Source organism: Octodon degus, unplaced genomic scaffold, assembly GCF_000260255.1.
Source record: "Octodon degus isolate 3935 unplaced genomic scaffold, OctDeg1.0 scaffold00116, whole genome shotgun sequence".
NCBI classification, from domain to species: Eukaryota; Metazoa; Chordata; class Mammalia; order Rodentia; family Octodontidae; genus Octodon; species Octodon degus.
The window spans coordinates 5,732,463-5,747,655 of NW_004524692.1; the positions used below are offsets into that span (position 1 = coordinate 5,732,463).

At 45.2% G+C, this 15,193-nt stretch overlaps 3 protein-coding genes and 1 pseudogene across 11 annotated transcripts in view; 2 read left to right on the top strand and 2 right to left on the bottom strand.

Moving 5' to 3' along the window:
* Window positions 1–4,900, top strand: part of Dedd (death effector domain containing) — a 12,195-nt gene extending 7,295 nt beyond the window's left edge. For all 3 annotated transcript variants that reach the window (XM_004639912.2, XM_004639913.2, XM_004639914.2), the window contains 4 exons: window positions 1,700–2,088; window positions 2,531–2,638; window positions 2,935–3,081; window positions 3,751–4,900. In XM_004639912.2, the coding sequence (XP_004639969.1) occupies window positions 1,764–2,088; window positions 2,531–2,638; window positions 2,935–3,081; window positions 3,751–4,127 (957 nt within the window). In that variant the 5' untranslated portion in view covers window positions 1,700–1,763 and the 3' untranslated portion in view covers window positions 4,128–4,900. The remainder of the gene's footprint in view (window positions 1–1,699; window positions 2,089–2,530; window positions 2,639–2,934; window positions 3,082–3,750) is intronic.
* A 146-nt stretch (window positions 4,901–5,046) lies between these two features.
* Nit1 (nitrilase 1) lies at window positions 5,047–8,033 on the bottom strand. Of its 7 annotated transcripts, none has more exons than XM_004639910.2 (7): window positions 7,936–8,033; window positions 7,297–7,383; window positions 6,802–7,056; window positions 6,592–6,695; window positions 6,241–6,374; window positions 5,966–6,091; window positions 5,047–5,715 (listed from the first exon to the last, which is right to left on the bottom strand). In XM_004639910.2, coding segments are annotated over exons 1-7 (975 nt in total). In that variant the 5' UTR covers window positions 7,938–8,033; the 3' UTR covers window positions 5,047–5,448. The 7 variants fall into 7 exon arrangements, with proteins under 7 accessions (XP_004639967.1, XP_023555538.1, XP_023555537.1 ...); XM_023699770.1 differs by having other exon boundaries at window positions 7,905–8,023; XM_023699769.1 differs by having other exon boundaries at window positions 6,802–7,089; window positions 7,905–8,023.
* Window positions 8,034–8,051: 18 nt separating this feature from the next.
* Window positions 8,052–15,193, top strand: part of Pfdn2 (prefoldin subunit 2) — an 11,336-nt gene continuing 4,194 nt past the window's right edge. Inside the window, exon 1 of the mRNA XM_004639975.2 lies at window positions 8,052–8,157. Within this exon, the coding sequence (XP_004640032.2) occupies window positions 8,083–8,157 (75 nt within the window). The 5' untranslated portion in view covers window positions 8,052–8,082. The remainder of the gene's footprint in view (window positions 8,158–15,193) is intronic.
* On the bottom strand, window positions 13,518–13,868 carry LOC101584321 (annotated as a pseudogene).

A 15,193-nucleotide genomic window follows, 5' to 3' on the forward strand; every position in this document is an offset into this window, starting at 1 on the left:
TTTCTTTCTTTCTTTCTTTTTTTTTTTTTTTTTTTCTTTTTTTTCTTTTTGAAATAGGATTTTGCTCTGTAGTTCAGGCTGGCCTTAAACTCATTTTTTAGCCTAGGCTGCTCTTGAACTCACAGTAATCCTCCTGCCTCAGCCTCCTGTGTGCTGTGATAATAGGCATGTGTTGCTGTGCCTGGTGCTTACATCGTGAATGTCTTATTTCATGACCATTTATATAAGGTTTACAAAGTAGTGTGTGTACGTATGCTTTGGGGGGGTACTTGAATCAAGTGAAGTGTCCAAAAATAGTAATATGTGTGTCCATTTTCTCACTGGATTATTTTTTCAATCCCTGTTTTGTAGATGAGGGCAGAGGCTTTGAAGTCAGTGACTTGCCTAAAGTTATACAACTGCCAGGTGTGGTAGTGCACGCCTACAATTTAAGCAGGAGGATCGAAAGTTAGAGCCAAGCCTGGTCAATGTGTAGATTTAGTGACACCCTGTCTTAAAGTAAGAATGGCGAAGGGGCTGAGGAGATGGCTCAGTAGAATAAGCACTTCCCTGGCAAGTGCAAAGGCCTGAGTTCAATCCCCGGTTCCGCCAAAAAAATAAATAAATAAAGTAAAAAACAAAAACAAAACTAAAAATGCCTGGGGATGTAGATCAGTATAAAGATCCTAGGTTTAATTTCTAGTACTAGGTAGGAGTATATCACATTGCTCTACAACTTTTTTTTTTTTTTTAATGTATTTAGTACAGGGTCTCACTACACAGATTAGACTCAGTGATTCTCCTGTTTTCAAACTTCCCAAGTGCTGGGATTATAGGCGTGTGCCACCCTGCCCAGTGTCAGTTCCGGCTCAGCGTGCCCCAGGGGCAGGGTGGGCACAGCAAATGGGTTTTGGGGGAACCAAACCCTGGTCCCTGTGTCTGCCTACGCAGGGCACTTTAATCTGCTGAGAGCTATCTGGCTGGCCCCATAACTTGTTAATGATATAAACTAGTTGTAATTGAAGTTTTTCACTTTTCTTATTGTTAATTCCTGAGTACATGTAATACACCTCACCTTTCATATTGATTAAGAGGGAATTCCCTATTTTGAAATTCAAGTGTGGTAGTACACCATGTAATCTCAGCACTTAAAAGGCTGAGGCATGAGGCTCACAAGTTCAAGACCAGCTTGGGCTACATAGTGGTACTCTATTAAAAACAAACAAGAAATGAAGTGAACTGAGGAGGAAAGAAGGCAACGTTTTAGGTTTTCAAGAAAGGAAAGCATTGTTATGGGAGCAGGAGGAATAATATCTAACAACTTTTGCTGAGTAAGCAGTGCTAAAGTTGAGACAACATTCTCATTTCAAAAGTGATTGTATTTCTTCAGTAGAATCTGGACAGAGTGGGCTGGGGAGATGGCTCAGTAGAATAAGTGCTTTCCTGGCAAGTGCAAGGGCCTGAGTTCAATCCCCAGTTCCGCCAAAGAAAAAGAATCTGGACAGAGGGTATCATTTGTTGGGTATAGATTTTTTTTTGGGGGGGGGGTATAGATTTTGTAGGCTTTTTTTTGGTAGGCCTTATTTAACAAACACTTTAAAAACATTTAATAAATATACATTAAGCAGTAATCTGTACCAGGTATCATGTTAGGCAGTAGGATGAATAAAACTGGTTCCTGTCATTGTATGACTCATAGGTTGTTGCCCTATCCTCACAGCGCACTGGGGATTATAGCTGCTGAGCAGAGATTCTGGAAAGCGTTGTGTTCCTGAGCCCCCAGCATGGCGGGGATAAAGCGGCAGGCAAGCCAGGTGTGGCCAGAAGAGCATGGAGAGCAAGAACATGGGCTGTACAGCCTGCACCGCATGTTTGACATCGTGGGCACCCACCTAACACACAGAGATGTGCGTGTGCTTTCCTTCCTCTTTGTTGATGTTATTGATGACCATGAGCGTGGACTCATCAGAAATGGACGTGACTTCTTACTGGCTCTGGAGCGCCAGGGCCGCTGTGATGAGAGTAACTTTCGCCAGGTGCTGCAGCTACTACGCATCATCACTCGCCATGACCTGCTGCCCTACGTCACCCTCAAGAGGAGAAGGGCTGGTGAGGGTTTTTGGGTGGCTGGGCTTGCTGGAATCAGGGAGTAGTTCTGGGAAGCCTGGAGTGAGCATCATAGGAGTTCAGGCTGGAGGAGGGTTTGACCTTTGGGAGTGCCTAGAATAAATCTTGAGGCCTGGCCAGATAGCTCAGTGGACTAAAGTGCCTACTTAGGTAGGCACAGAGACCAGAGTTCGATCCCCAGCGGCATTCCATGCTGGCCCCATGCCTTGGGTGTGCTGAGACAGTGACTGAGACTGGATGTGGTGGCATGTGCCTGTAATCATAGGGCTTGGTAGGTTGAAAACAGGAGGATCACCGAGTCCCAGCTGTGTAGTGAGACCTTGTAGACCCTATACTAAGTACAAAAAATATAAAAAAATCTCGAGGCCTGCCGGAACAAGTGAAGGGTGTACTTTCCCCTGAATGACTTTTCTCCCTCCTACAGTGTGCCCTGACCTTGTAGACAAGTATCTGGAGGAGACGTCAATTCGTTATGTGACCCCAAGAACCCTCAGTGATTCAGAACCGAGGCCTCCCCAGCCCCCTAAAACAGGTGAGAAGATACTACTCCTAATTTGCATAATTAAGCAAGAGGACACTGACCCCATCACATTCCTGGTTTTGCCAGCTTACATGAAAGGAAGCTGTCTCCTCACATCTAATCATAAAACAATCAGGTGAGGTATGAATGCTTCATCTGTGCCCTGTTGCTCTTATATTGTGTCCTTTCAGGTCATGGTACTGACAGTATTGTCAGTACTAAGTCTCAGTGATTCCCTCCACATTCCCAGGAGAGTGTTTGAATTTCTGCCTTTACCTTACTGTATTTTCTTTCTACTTTCTGGTTAGTGCCTCCCCATTATCCTGTGGTGTGCTGCCCCACTTCGGGTCCTCAGATGTGTAGCAAGCGGCCAACCCGAGGGAGAACCACACTTGGGAGCCAGCGGAAACGCCGGAAGTCAGTAACACCAGATCCCAAGGAAAAACAGACTTGTGGTGAGGAAGTTCATGGATTCCAGAGATGAAGTAGGCTTGAGGGAAAACTGTTGAGATCCTGGGAAGTTCATGTTATTTGGTGCAAAGCTCATACTGATTACTGTTGCAAAGGGAGGTTAAATGGTTCAGTCTCCAGGAGAACTCTTCATCCTCAATGGCAGCATACATTTCAGCTCTTTGGAGTTAATACTCAGAGGGGGGGCCGGGGAGATGGCTCAGTAGAATAAGCGCTTCCCTGGTAAGCGCAAGGGCCTGAGTTTGATCCCTGGTTCCGCAAAAAAAAAATAAATAAATAAAACAAAATGAACTGTGATGTCTTTGATTAGGAAGCTATCTCTTATAAGCAAGGTTCTGTTTGTTTTTTTTTTTTTTTGGGTTTTTGTTTTTTTTTTTTTGCAGTCCCAGGGATTGAACTCAGGATGCTGTGCATGCCAGGCAAGCTCTTATTCAACTGAGCTATCTCCCAGGTCTGCAAGATTTCTGGTTTTTTGTGATAGGAATAACATTTGCTTGGGCATGTCCCATGTAAGGAGATGTCTTGCATTTAGCCAAGGATTTCAGAGAGCTGTATGTTCTCTCCTTTGTTAGTGTGCTCTTTTTAGCTTTCAAAGTTGGGTTGTAACTTATTCCTCACTGTAATACCTTTTGCTCCGTCTTTCTGTCCCACAGACATCAGACTGCGGGTTCGGGCTGAATACTGCCAGCATGACACTGCTCTGCAAGGCAACGTCTTCTCCAACAAGCAGGACCCACTTGAGCGCCAGTTTGAGCGCTTTAGCCAGGCCAACACCATCCTCAAGTCCCGGGACCTGGGCTCCATCATCTGTGACATCAAGTTCTCTGAGCTCACCTACCTCGACGCATTCTGGCGCGACTACATCAATGGCTCATTACTAGAGGCACTTAAAGGTGTCTTCATCACAGACTCGCTGAAGCAAGCTGTGGGGCATGAAGCCATCAAGCTGCTGGTGAATGTGGATGAGGAGGACTATGAGCTGGGCCGACAGAAACTCCTGAGGAACTTGATGCTGCAAGCATTGCCCTGACCTTTCCCCTTCTCACTTCTCTGGGGACTGTTCTGGGGTTTGTTCTCTGCCCTTCCAACCAATCACACCCCTGCCTTTTTTTTTTTTTTTTTTTTTTTAAAGGAAAAGACAAAGCGTGGAAGTGGTGTTCCCCAGCCCTCTCTGCACCCATGTGCCTGGGCTTACCCTGGTCCCCATCCCCACCTACCCTAATGTGTGTCTGCAACCACCTCACCACTGAGCCGTAAGACAAATGTGTAGGGAGATGCAGTCTGTAGGACACCGTCTTTGTAGGGGATTGAAGTGAACAGTGCTTTGGGGTGCATTGAGGGATTATCAATACTTCTGGCTTTATGAGGGCTCTTCAGTTTTGTCTGAAAAACCAAAGGGCTGTGAGCAAGGGAGCTGTATGGAAGGTTGGATTCTGAAGTGTATTTTGGAAATTAATAACTATCTTCTTCCAAATTACAGAATTTTTAAGAATCGGAAGCTGTGGCCCTTTCCACTTCTCCTGGCCTCTGGTGCTGCTCCTCTCTGCCTTCTTTTCTCCATTCCAAGGCTTGAAACTGCTGCCTGGTGTGGCTCCTTCCTTTCTCCCCTTTGTCAAACCCTCTTCCAGGGAGTAACATAAGAGAACTCAGCCTAGTCACTGTTCCCAATTGTGCTGTGTGTGTGTGTGTATATGCATACACAGGGTGGATGGGAAGAGGCTGCTGACCAAAATACACTCACCCTAAAAGGGAAGGGGGAGTGTGACACTTTCCATGTTCAAGTGAAAATAAATATACCCTGCAGCCCTTCTCCCCTTTGCTTTCTTCTGGCTTGGGCAGAGGGCACCATAGGAGAAAGCAAAGTAATTCAGTATTGACTCCTTTTCCTTTCCCTCTCTTCTACCCTCCTCCCACTCCCAGGCCTGGGAGAATGGGGCTGGGACATGCACTGAGTGTTGCACTTTTTTTTAGGTAGGGAGATATATTGCGTGAGCCAGGAGGCCTAGAACTGGAGCCTAGTTTAGTAGGTACAATACCACCTCCCCATCCAGCTCCCAAAGGAGATGTCCAGTCACAGACTTTATGATTATATTTTTTTTCAATGCTAGTGCTGGTCAGCCCTCAGCGTAATTTCAGTTTTCATGAAATAAACAATGACTATATAAAATTTCATTTTTCTGAAGCTGAAATCTGAGCTCAGGTGAAAGCCTTCTCATTTTCCAAGAAGTTGAGCTTGTGTTCCATCAAGACTCAAGGTTTCCCAAGTAAGGGGAGCTGTGCTTGGGGTCCTGCCTACAAATCACAGCAGCACTACCTCACAGTGGGGATCTCAACTTGCAGAGTCAAAAACCTTAAGGCAGTGGGTTACCCAGGTTGCCATAGAGATCAGGCCTGCGGTGCTGGGATACAGGCATATGTTGGCGAACCTGTCGCAGGTAGTTGAGGTTGATTCGAGCAAGGCAGAGGCCTGGCCCTTCAGAGCAGCGGGCCACAACTGTTCCCCAGGGGTCCACCACCATGCTGTGGCCATAACTTGCTCTCTTTTCATGGTGGCGTCCGCACTGTGCTGCCGCTACTACATAGCACTGGGTTTCAATGGCACGGGCCCTCAGCAACACCTGAGGAGAAAAACACACTCAACATAGAGCAGCTAGTAGGGAAGTGACAGGAAATGGGCACTCGTGACCATTCAGATAGTTGCCTAGGAATAATTTAACGACTTACTACATTATAAAAGCCACACTACTCTGGGGAATGAATTTTCCCACTAAGTAGGATACGGACAAGTTTTTAATTTGTAAAACCAAGGGGTGTGGAGCAAGTGAAGCTAAGAGAAAGTTCTTACATTTTGAAGAGATGTCCTCTTACCTCCCAGTGGGCTGGGCCTGTAATAGATCCAAAGGCTGAAGGATAGGTTAGTATTTCTGCTCCAGCTTGAGCCAATGCCAGAGAGAGTTCAGGGAACCGCATATCATAGCAGATAGCCAGGCCAATCTGAAATGAAAAGTAGCATACTCAGCATCCTTGTCCTGTTTGTTACAGCATCTAGTATGTCCGTGATCCCACTCCTTACTATCTTCTGTAACTGCTTCAGTGTACTCCCCTCCCTCTGCTGCTCCCACCTTCATTCTCACAACTCCTACCTTGCCTGCTGGGGTGCTGACTGGTGATTCAAGACTGGGCCCAGGTATGGTAGAGTTGCTTTCACGCATAGGTCCCTGCCCTGGGATCTCTACATCACACAGATGTGTCTTCCTGTAAGTGGCTACTACTGATCCTAGGGAGAGGGAGAAGAAATACTCATTGCTGGTGCTTTAGAAGCCGAGTTTAGCTATTCTTCCTTGTAAGGAGGAGATAGTTTATACTCCAAGAACAAAAGTGCAGGCACCCTTAAAACCTTGGGCCCAGGAAATAGAGGAATGAAAATTCTGAAGAATCTGGGTTTAGGTAGAAAAGCCTAGGAAGAGACAGGCTGAAGGGTAATGAAGTCTCACCCTTGCTGTTCAGAAGCACATGACAATTGTAGATTTTCTGAGTCTGCTCCCAGTCTTGGCCACGCTCATGGAAACCACCCAAAGACAGCCAGAGTCCACATTCCCTGAGGGGGAGGGGACACTGGCAACTCTTCTTAAGACTCTACCCTCATCTGACAATCCAGAGACATAGACCAACATAGATTCTACTTCCTCCCTGTTCCCTGATACCTGGCAAGCTGGGTATAATCTTCCAAAAGGTTCCCACCCAATGGCTCGGACAGGCGGAGTGTCTCAGCAGGGTCCCGTGCAATGAAGTCAAATGCCTCAGGCAGGAAAGCCAGACAAGCACCGAGTCGGGCAGCTTCTCGAACCAGCTCAGCACACATTTTAAAGTTCTGTTGCTTGTCTGGTGTTGATGTTACCTGGCACACAGCCACTAGAGGCAGTTCCCAGGAGGATGAGGAGCTAGCCATGGCTCTGGGCCTGTGGATGGCATAGGCAGGATTCTCAGATTTCCTAGCATGGAGAAACCCAAATTTAATGACGGGTTTAAATGAGACGAGAAAAGTGGCCTTCCTTCTGCCGATGCTCTTAAAAAATACTAACCCAGGGCCAGTGGGGCTTATCTATCAAATGTTCTGTAGATGGCTGACGCCTCCCACCATCCAGTTAACACAATATGTACTATGTGGCAGGAACTGAGGACAAAACAAAACACGTTACCTGGACTGAGCACAAAGTACTGAGAGTCCACGTATCCGGAGTCCAGAACACAGAAGGGACAGGGGCTGTTTGGTGAGGAAGCCCAGCCTGAGGAAGGTGAGAAATCAGGACATCAAATACCCTTTATGCAATACATTTCTAGGGTTCTCTGATATCTCCTTTCGTGTTGTGACTCTGAATCAGGGCCCTGCCAGGCACTCCCAAGTCTTCAAACACTTTTTACTGTAAGAACGGGCTATGAGAACAGTTCCTAAGGTAAGAAGATACAGGAGCGGACTATGATCCTGAACATTTTCCAGGGATCTCAAAGTGCAGCCCTTCTGCCAAACGTTTCCGCAGTCCAAAAGTCACCTCGGGGAAACCTTAGGTTTCTCAAGTCACGCTCTCGATTGTGCCCACGCATTTTACTGACACAAAGCATGTTTCTCCCCTTACACTAGACTTCCGCGGGGAAGTTCACCCACGCCCCTTACCACCGCAAGGTGGGCAGGGGGTACAAGACCGGACCCCAGCCCGAGTCCCCACCCTCCGGGTAGCCTGCTTTCCCCGCCTCTCCGTGGGGCAGGAATTTCTGTTACACAAGTTAAAGCACAGCAGATGGAATTCACCGCAGCAGGTGGGGTAGGGAGTAGGTCCTACATGAAAACACGGCCAAAACCATCCACACGATCCGATCCGAACAGCTGCCTGGAGCCAGCGGCACCGAGGCGAGGGGGCGGTAACTCCTACACCGGACGTGACGTATGAGCGGCGCTGCGCAGGCCGGAAGCCTGTCAGGCGGCGAAGATGGCGGAGAACAGTGGTCGCCCCGGCAAGAGCAGCGGGAGCGGCGCGGGGAAGGGGGCGGTGTCGGCCGAGCAGGTGAGGGGCCGAGAGCGTCCCAGGGGCACCTGGCTGAGTCTGAAGTCGGTGCGAGGCTGGGAGTGGGTGTCTGGGCCCTTCCGCACGTTACGTGGCCACTCGGAGGGGAGGGTCTGTGGGGAAGCTGGCAGAGTCTGTAGGGAGCGAAGAGGCGCGTGGGTAGGCGAGAGCCACGCCCCCGAGTGCTGGGGTGTCTCCGGGAGGAGGAAGCCGGGCACGCGGGCTCTGGGAAGATGTCCGGGCCTCAGGGCAGAGGGACGTGGCTGCCCTCGCCATCGCTCAGCGCCCAGAACGCGATGTGGTTGGCCAGGGCAGCTCGTGAAGAAGCCCAGAGGACTAGTTAGTGGCGTGGCGTGTTGTCTGTTACCACGTTGACGGTAGCCGTCGTTCTGTGAAACCACGCGGCTCACGTATTCCAGCAGCAGTCCAGGATTCTATACTGTTTTGGTGCAGGACTCATTGGTGGATTGACTTTATCTAGAGACCATCAACCCTAACAGTTTCCAGACATAAAGAAACCTGTGGCGAGGCAAATTAATCAGAAGGACCTCTCTGGCATTGGAAGTGTGGGTTGCAAATAGTAGGCTAGCGTTTAATCGGATTGGGAAGAAATCTACACGATAGAAATGAAAAATGTAATTTTTATGTCTTGGTGCCAGGTGAAACATGGTGGCACATGCATGACTGTCTCATTAGGCAGCTTTTAAGTTATTTTTATTAGCAAAAAGCCTGGTGGTTCAAAACAGTGGGAAGGTGTTAAGCAAAGTACAGTATTTTATGTTTTTGAGACAGGGACCACTGTGTAGTCCAAGCTGGCCTTGAACTCACAGTCCTCCTGCATCATTCTTCAGAGTGCTGGGATCACAGGCATGTACCACCATGCCCAGCTAGGTACAGTATTTTAATTTTTAGGTACAGTATTTTAATCATAGGTTCACTAGTTATTTATTAAACAGTTAATATAGGCAAAGGTATTTGTAAAGATTTTTACTCAGGGAGGCTGAGGCCAGTGGATCACAAATTGGAGCCAAATCTGGATAATTTATTGATTTAGGGAAACCTTGTCTTAAAACATATAAGTGCCGGGCTTGGTGATGCACACAGATGATTGTAGTTTGTAGGAGCCTGAGGCAAGACGATCATGGAATTCAAAGCTACCCTGACCTACATAGCAATACCCCTGGCTCTAACTTAAAATTTAAAAAATAGGGTTAGGGATGTAGGTTAGTATGAAGGCTGTGGGTTCTGTATCCAGTACATGTGTGTGCACATATGCACACACACACAAGTAAAAGTCCAAACTGTCCTCTGCCATCAAGGAGCATAGTCCTTGGTAAATGCCATGTGCAAAAACATAATATGAGGTATGGCCGGGGAGGCAGCTCAGTAATCTAAGTGCCTACTTGGCAAGCGCAAGAACCTTGGTTTGATTGCTGGTACCGCATGCCCTGCCACCATGCCTGAATCTAGGCATGGTGGTACACACCTGTAATCCCAGCACCGGGGAGGCTGACATAGGATCACTATGAGTCCGAGCTGTGTAGTGAGACCTTGTACCAAATAAGTAAATAAAATATTTTAAAAAATAATAATAACAAAATATGAGGTAGCAGCTGTTTTTGTTTTTGAGGCAACTGGGGTTGAGCCCAGGGCCCCAACTATGTTGGGCAACTTTTTTCCTATCATGGAGCTACATCACTCTCAGAAGATAAAGTTTTATAAGAAAAGTAAGGACCTGGTGAGATAGCTTAGTGGACTAAGCACCTGCTTAGCCAAGTGCAGGGACTAGAGTTCAGTTCCTGGCACCCCATACCCCACCAGCCCCACTGAGCTGGCCATGATACCTGGTGTGGTAGCACATGTCTGTAATCCCAGTGCTGGGGAGGCTGAAAACAGTACTCATTACTGTGAGTTCAAGCTGTGTAGTGAGACCCTGTGCCAAATGCATTAAAAATAAATAAATAAATAATAAAGTATAAAGGGCTATGGGATTTAGGGGAGAGAGGAACAATTGGTTTATGACATAGTGAAATAAAAATACCTAGTATTTTTTTGGGTCTACCACTGTCCTAGGCCAGTGATGGGGAACCTTTTACAGCTTTCAGTAGTAACAGCCAGCTGCAGCATGTTGCAGATTTGCCAACACTGTAGGAGGCATTCTGCTGGATACAAGGAAACAGGTGAGACAGTTCCATGTTGGTCATAGACTCATTTCTGAAAAGACAATGATTTGTGTCCCTTCTTTATGACAATAGAAGAGACTCCTACCTAATCAGGAGGCCATGGGATTTGGCAGGTGTGTGGAAATGGAAACTATGATGTAGTGGGGTGGATAGGAGCATTCTTATGTACTGGGCTCAAACCTGGCTTTGACTTCATTTCTCCTGTTTACTATTTATATATGGCCTCCCATGAGTTACTGCTCTGACATCCTATCAGTAAAAAACTTACAGGCCAGGGAGATGGCTCAGTGAAATAAGTGCTTCCCTGGCAAGTGCAAAGGCCTGAGTTCAATCCCCAGTTCTCTGAAAAAAAAAACCAAAAAAAACTTAATAGCACTTGCCTCATTACTATTAGAGTATTAAGCAAGACAACTCATGTAAACTTCTGTACAATGGCTAGAACACAGTATTAATAAATTCTAAAAAAATTCTAAGTTTTTTTTTTTTTTTTTTTTTTTGGCTTATTCCACTGAGCCATCTCCCCAGCCCCCTCTAAGCTTTTTTTTAGAAGAGAAAATTCTTCAGCGTAATTCTAAAGGTTGGAAAAAGTCAGCAAAAGAAGTGGAAAATTGTCTAGATGGAGGTAATAATTTGTTAAAAAGCATTAAGGCATGAAACTGCCTGGCAATTTGGAATGTAGGTAGATTTAAAATTTGAGGTGGATTACAAGAGTTGAATATTAAAAGGGAGACAAGAAGAATAAAGATGTACTCAAGTTTCTGTCTTTGGTATGTAGTAGTGCCTTAGGGAATGTTGGAAGGCCAGCATGTTTGGGAAGAGAGATAAATTTGTTTTAGGACTTTCGTTAAATTAAAAGAAAAAATTGTTGTTTTGAGCTGGATCTTGTTAATGTAGTCTGGGCTGGTCTTAAATTCACTGTGAGACCCAGGCTGGCTTCGAACTCACAGCGGTCCTGCTTCAGCCTTCCAGGTGCTGGGATTACAGGCATGAGTCACCATGCCTGGTTTTTTTGTTGTGTTTTTTAAAATTTTGAGACAAGGTCTCACTGATCTATCCAGGCTGGTCTTGAGTTTGTGTTCCTCTTGCCTCAGTCTCCCATGTAGCTAGGATTATGGACATGTGCCATTCTGCCTGGCTTGGTTTATAAATTGTAATAAGCAAGTTTAGTTTTGAATGTTAGAAAATAAGGTGGATGACAAATCATAGTTTTCTGTAGTTTGTACAGAAAGTGGAGCAATAACCTCCTTTAGACAAGAATTTCCATCTTTCAGTAATTTGCTAAAATGACCAACATAAAAGGCAAGAGGAGGGGACCCCAGTATATGTTCTACGTGGTATTCATGATGAGAATCTATAAAAAGGGTGATTTTGTAGACATCAAGGGAATGGATACTGGGCAAAAAGGAACACCACATGAATGTTACCATGGCAAGACAGGAAGAGGCTACATTGCTACCCAGCATGCTTTTGGCATTGTTGTAAACAAGCAAATTAAGGGCCAGATACTTGCCAAGAGGATTAATGTGCGTATTGAGCATATTTTTTTTTTTAATTTTATTTATTTATTTGTGTGTGCGTAGCCAGCTCAGCCCACCAGGGGGCAGGGCTGGCTGGCATGTAGTGCTGGGGGATTGAACCGTGGTCGCTGTGCTTTGCTAAGCTTGTTCTAAGTAGGTGCTTTAGACCACTGAGCCATCTCACAAGGCCGTATTGAGCATATTAAACACTCAGAGTCACGATACCTTTCTGAAACATGTCAAGGAAAATGATGAGAAAAAGAAGACAAAGAGAAAGGTTCTTGGGTTCAACTGAAATGCCATCCTGCCTTACCCAGAGAAGCCCATTTTGTGAGAACCCATAGGAAGGAGCCTGAGTTGTTGGCACCTATTGCCTATGTTCATGGCATAATCTGGGGATGGAGCTCAGCCGTTCACCTAATTGGTGGCTAAGTGTTTTAGACCCTGCTTTACAAAAAAAAAAAAGGTTGGCATTGTAAGGATGTTTTTCTTAATGGAACAGGTGTGTGGTGCCTTTACCTCAGAAACAAATATTTGGAGCAGATTTTCCATTTTACCTAGTTAATTGTGTCAGGTCTTTACTCTCAGGGTTCTTGCTGAAAGATATTGCTGAGGTATTGTGCAGATGTATACCCAAACAGCCAAATATTTATGAAATATTTATATCAGCTTGAAAATCTTGTCAATCACCGTGGAGAAAAGATGTATCCAAATAAATGGAAATCACTTCAGTTAAATAAGTGGAAGTCCATTTCAGTTAAATTATTTAAAGCAAGAAAAGAGAAAGTGAAAAAGAAATGGAATAGAGTGTTGGAAAAAAGTTATCCAAGGAAACTGAAGAAATGTGGTAAATATTACAGCCTGTTGTGTTTTGTTTTGTTTTGTTGAGACATGGTCTCACTGTGTGAGAGTTCAGGCGGGTCTGGAACTCACAGCAGTCCTCCAGCTTCAGCCTCTTAAGTGGTACCACACCATGCTAAGGCTGTTTCCAGAGAAAATACTGAGTGAAAAATACTTTTTTTAAGCCAGGTATGGTGGCTCACACCTGTAATCCCAGCACTCCGGAGGCTGAGGTGGGAAGATTGGTGCAAATTCAGAACCATAGTGGACTACAAAGTGAGCTCAAGGCCAGCCTGAACTACATAGCAAGAACCTGTCTCAAAAAGACAAAACAAACTTTTTGAAATCACTACTACAAATGTAAGCCACATGCAGCCTTTACAGATAAAATGGAAGTGAACAACATACTGTACTAGATCCTTTGTTTTATCATCTATTACTTAATTATTGCTATTTGGGTGGTTTTTTAAAAAATTGTGTGTGTGTGTGTGTGTGTGTGTGTGGCCAGCTCAGCCCACCTGGGGGCAGGGCTGACTGGCCTGTGGTCCTGGGGGATTGAACCGCGGTCCCTGTGCTTTGCTAAGCTTGTTCTAAGTAGGCGCTTTAGACCCCTGAGCCATCTCACCAGTCCCGGGGTGTTTTGTTTGTTTGTTTGTTTGGTTGGTTGGTTTTTTTGTTTTTTTTAGAATTTTAAAAAACAACAATGAATACAACAGGAATTTATTTAAAGTACAGTATCCGCAGACCAGATAATTTTTGAACTGTGTTTCAGAGTTAACCAAGTTCATAAAAATATTTTGAAGACAGTTGCATTTACAGACTTCAATTATGTGATTACTTCTTTTCCCATTCTTTTCTTTCTTTTCTTTCCCGAATAACCTCTTTGAGATATGGCTCAAGGTAGAATTTATCCTCCTCATATTTTGTCCACTGCTGTTTAGGCAAGATCTGATGCTTTCATGCTCAGGTCCAGGGCTCTCTTCATGCGAAACATCCTGTCATTATAAAGGTTTTCTGGAAGCCTTCTTATGGCTTCTTTTACATTTTCATCTTCGTATATTGTATCATCTCGCATGAAGCCCAGTTTATTGAACCCTGCAGCATTGTAATACCACTTCTGAATACCTTCAAGCCACTGGCTTGATGCTGCAACAGCCGGGTGGCCCACCATCTTGACCCCAATTATTGCTGTTTGTAATGAGACTTGAATTTCTTTCTTTTTTTTTTTTTTTCCTGCGGAACCGGGGATTGAACTCAGATCCTTGAGTTTGCCAGTCAAGTGCTTATCCTACTGAGCCATCTCCCGGGCCCTGAGACTTGAATTTCAAGGCTTTGAATAACTTGGCCAAAGTCAGTAACTGAAATAGCAGGCCTTTTAATTGGGAGAACTGAGAATCAGACAAATTTATTTTTCCATTTATGGTATGATTATACTAGGGCTAATTGAGTTTAGCCCTCAAATAAACAGGTGACAGTGAAATAGAAAATAAGGAATAGGGTAGGAAGAGAAGAGTTGGGGAAAGCATAGATTGACATAGAGTTTAGTATCTGGTTAGTATAGCTAAGTCATGAGGCACAGTGTAAGAAGGATGTACTTCTACTTGGATGTGATGGCAAATACCTGTAATACCAGTACTGAGGATTATAGTACTGAGAGGCTGAGGCAGGAGGCTCACAAACTTGAGGCTAGTGTGGGTAATGTAGCAACTCAGAATAAAAAATGGAATGCTGGTGTGGTGGTGCATGTCTGTAATCCCAGCACTCCAGAGGCTGAGACAGAATGATTGCTGGTGATTTGAGGCTGGCCTGAGTTACATAGTAGATTCAAAGCTTGGGAGATGGCTCAGTGGAATAAGCGCTTCCCTGGCAAGTGCAAGGGCCTGAGTTCAATTCCCGGTTCCGCCTCCCCCCCCCAAAAAAAAAAAAAAAACTAGCCTGGACTATACAGTGAGACCCTGTCTCAAAAAATAAAACAAAACAAAATCAAAATAAGAAATGGAAGAGAGAGCGGTGGTACACACCTGTAATCCTTGCATTTGGGATACAGAGGCAGGAGGATCATTGCAAGTTTGAGACAGGGTCGTTCGGGGAGACTATCTGGAATCTCATTTGGTCATGGTATTTGTTAGGTGGAAAATAATTTGGACGATGGGAGAGGGGTCTCACAATGTTGCTCAGACTGGGCTTGGATGAGTGTACTGCCATCCCCAGCAAATGAAATTATTTTGATTGAGAGCATTGGCAGAGATAAATGAACTGTAAATGAATAGTTTTGATATAGGGAACGAAGGTAAAGGAAAAACAGCCTCTAAGTTATGTTTCCAGAGCATTAGTTGAGATATGTTGATTAAATAGATTAGGATGAGGCCAGCCAAATAGCTCAGTGGATTAAAATGCCTGCTTAGGGCTGGTGAGATGGCTCAGTGGTCTAAAGCACCTACTTAGAACAAGCTAAGCTAAGCAAAGCACAGGGACCGCGGTTCAATCCCCAGCACC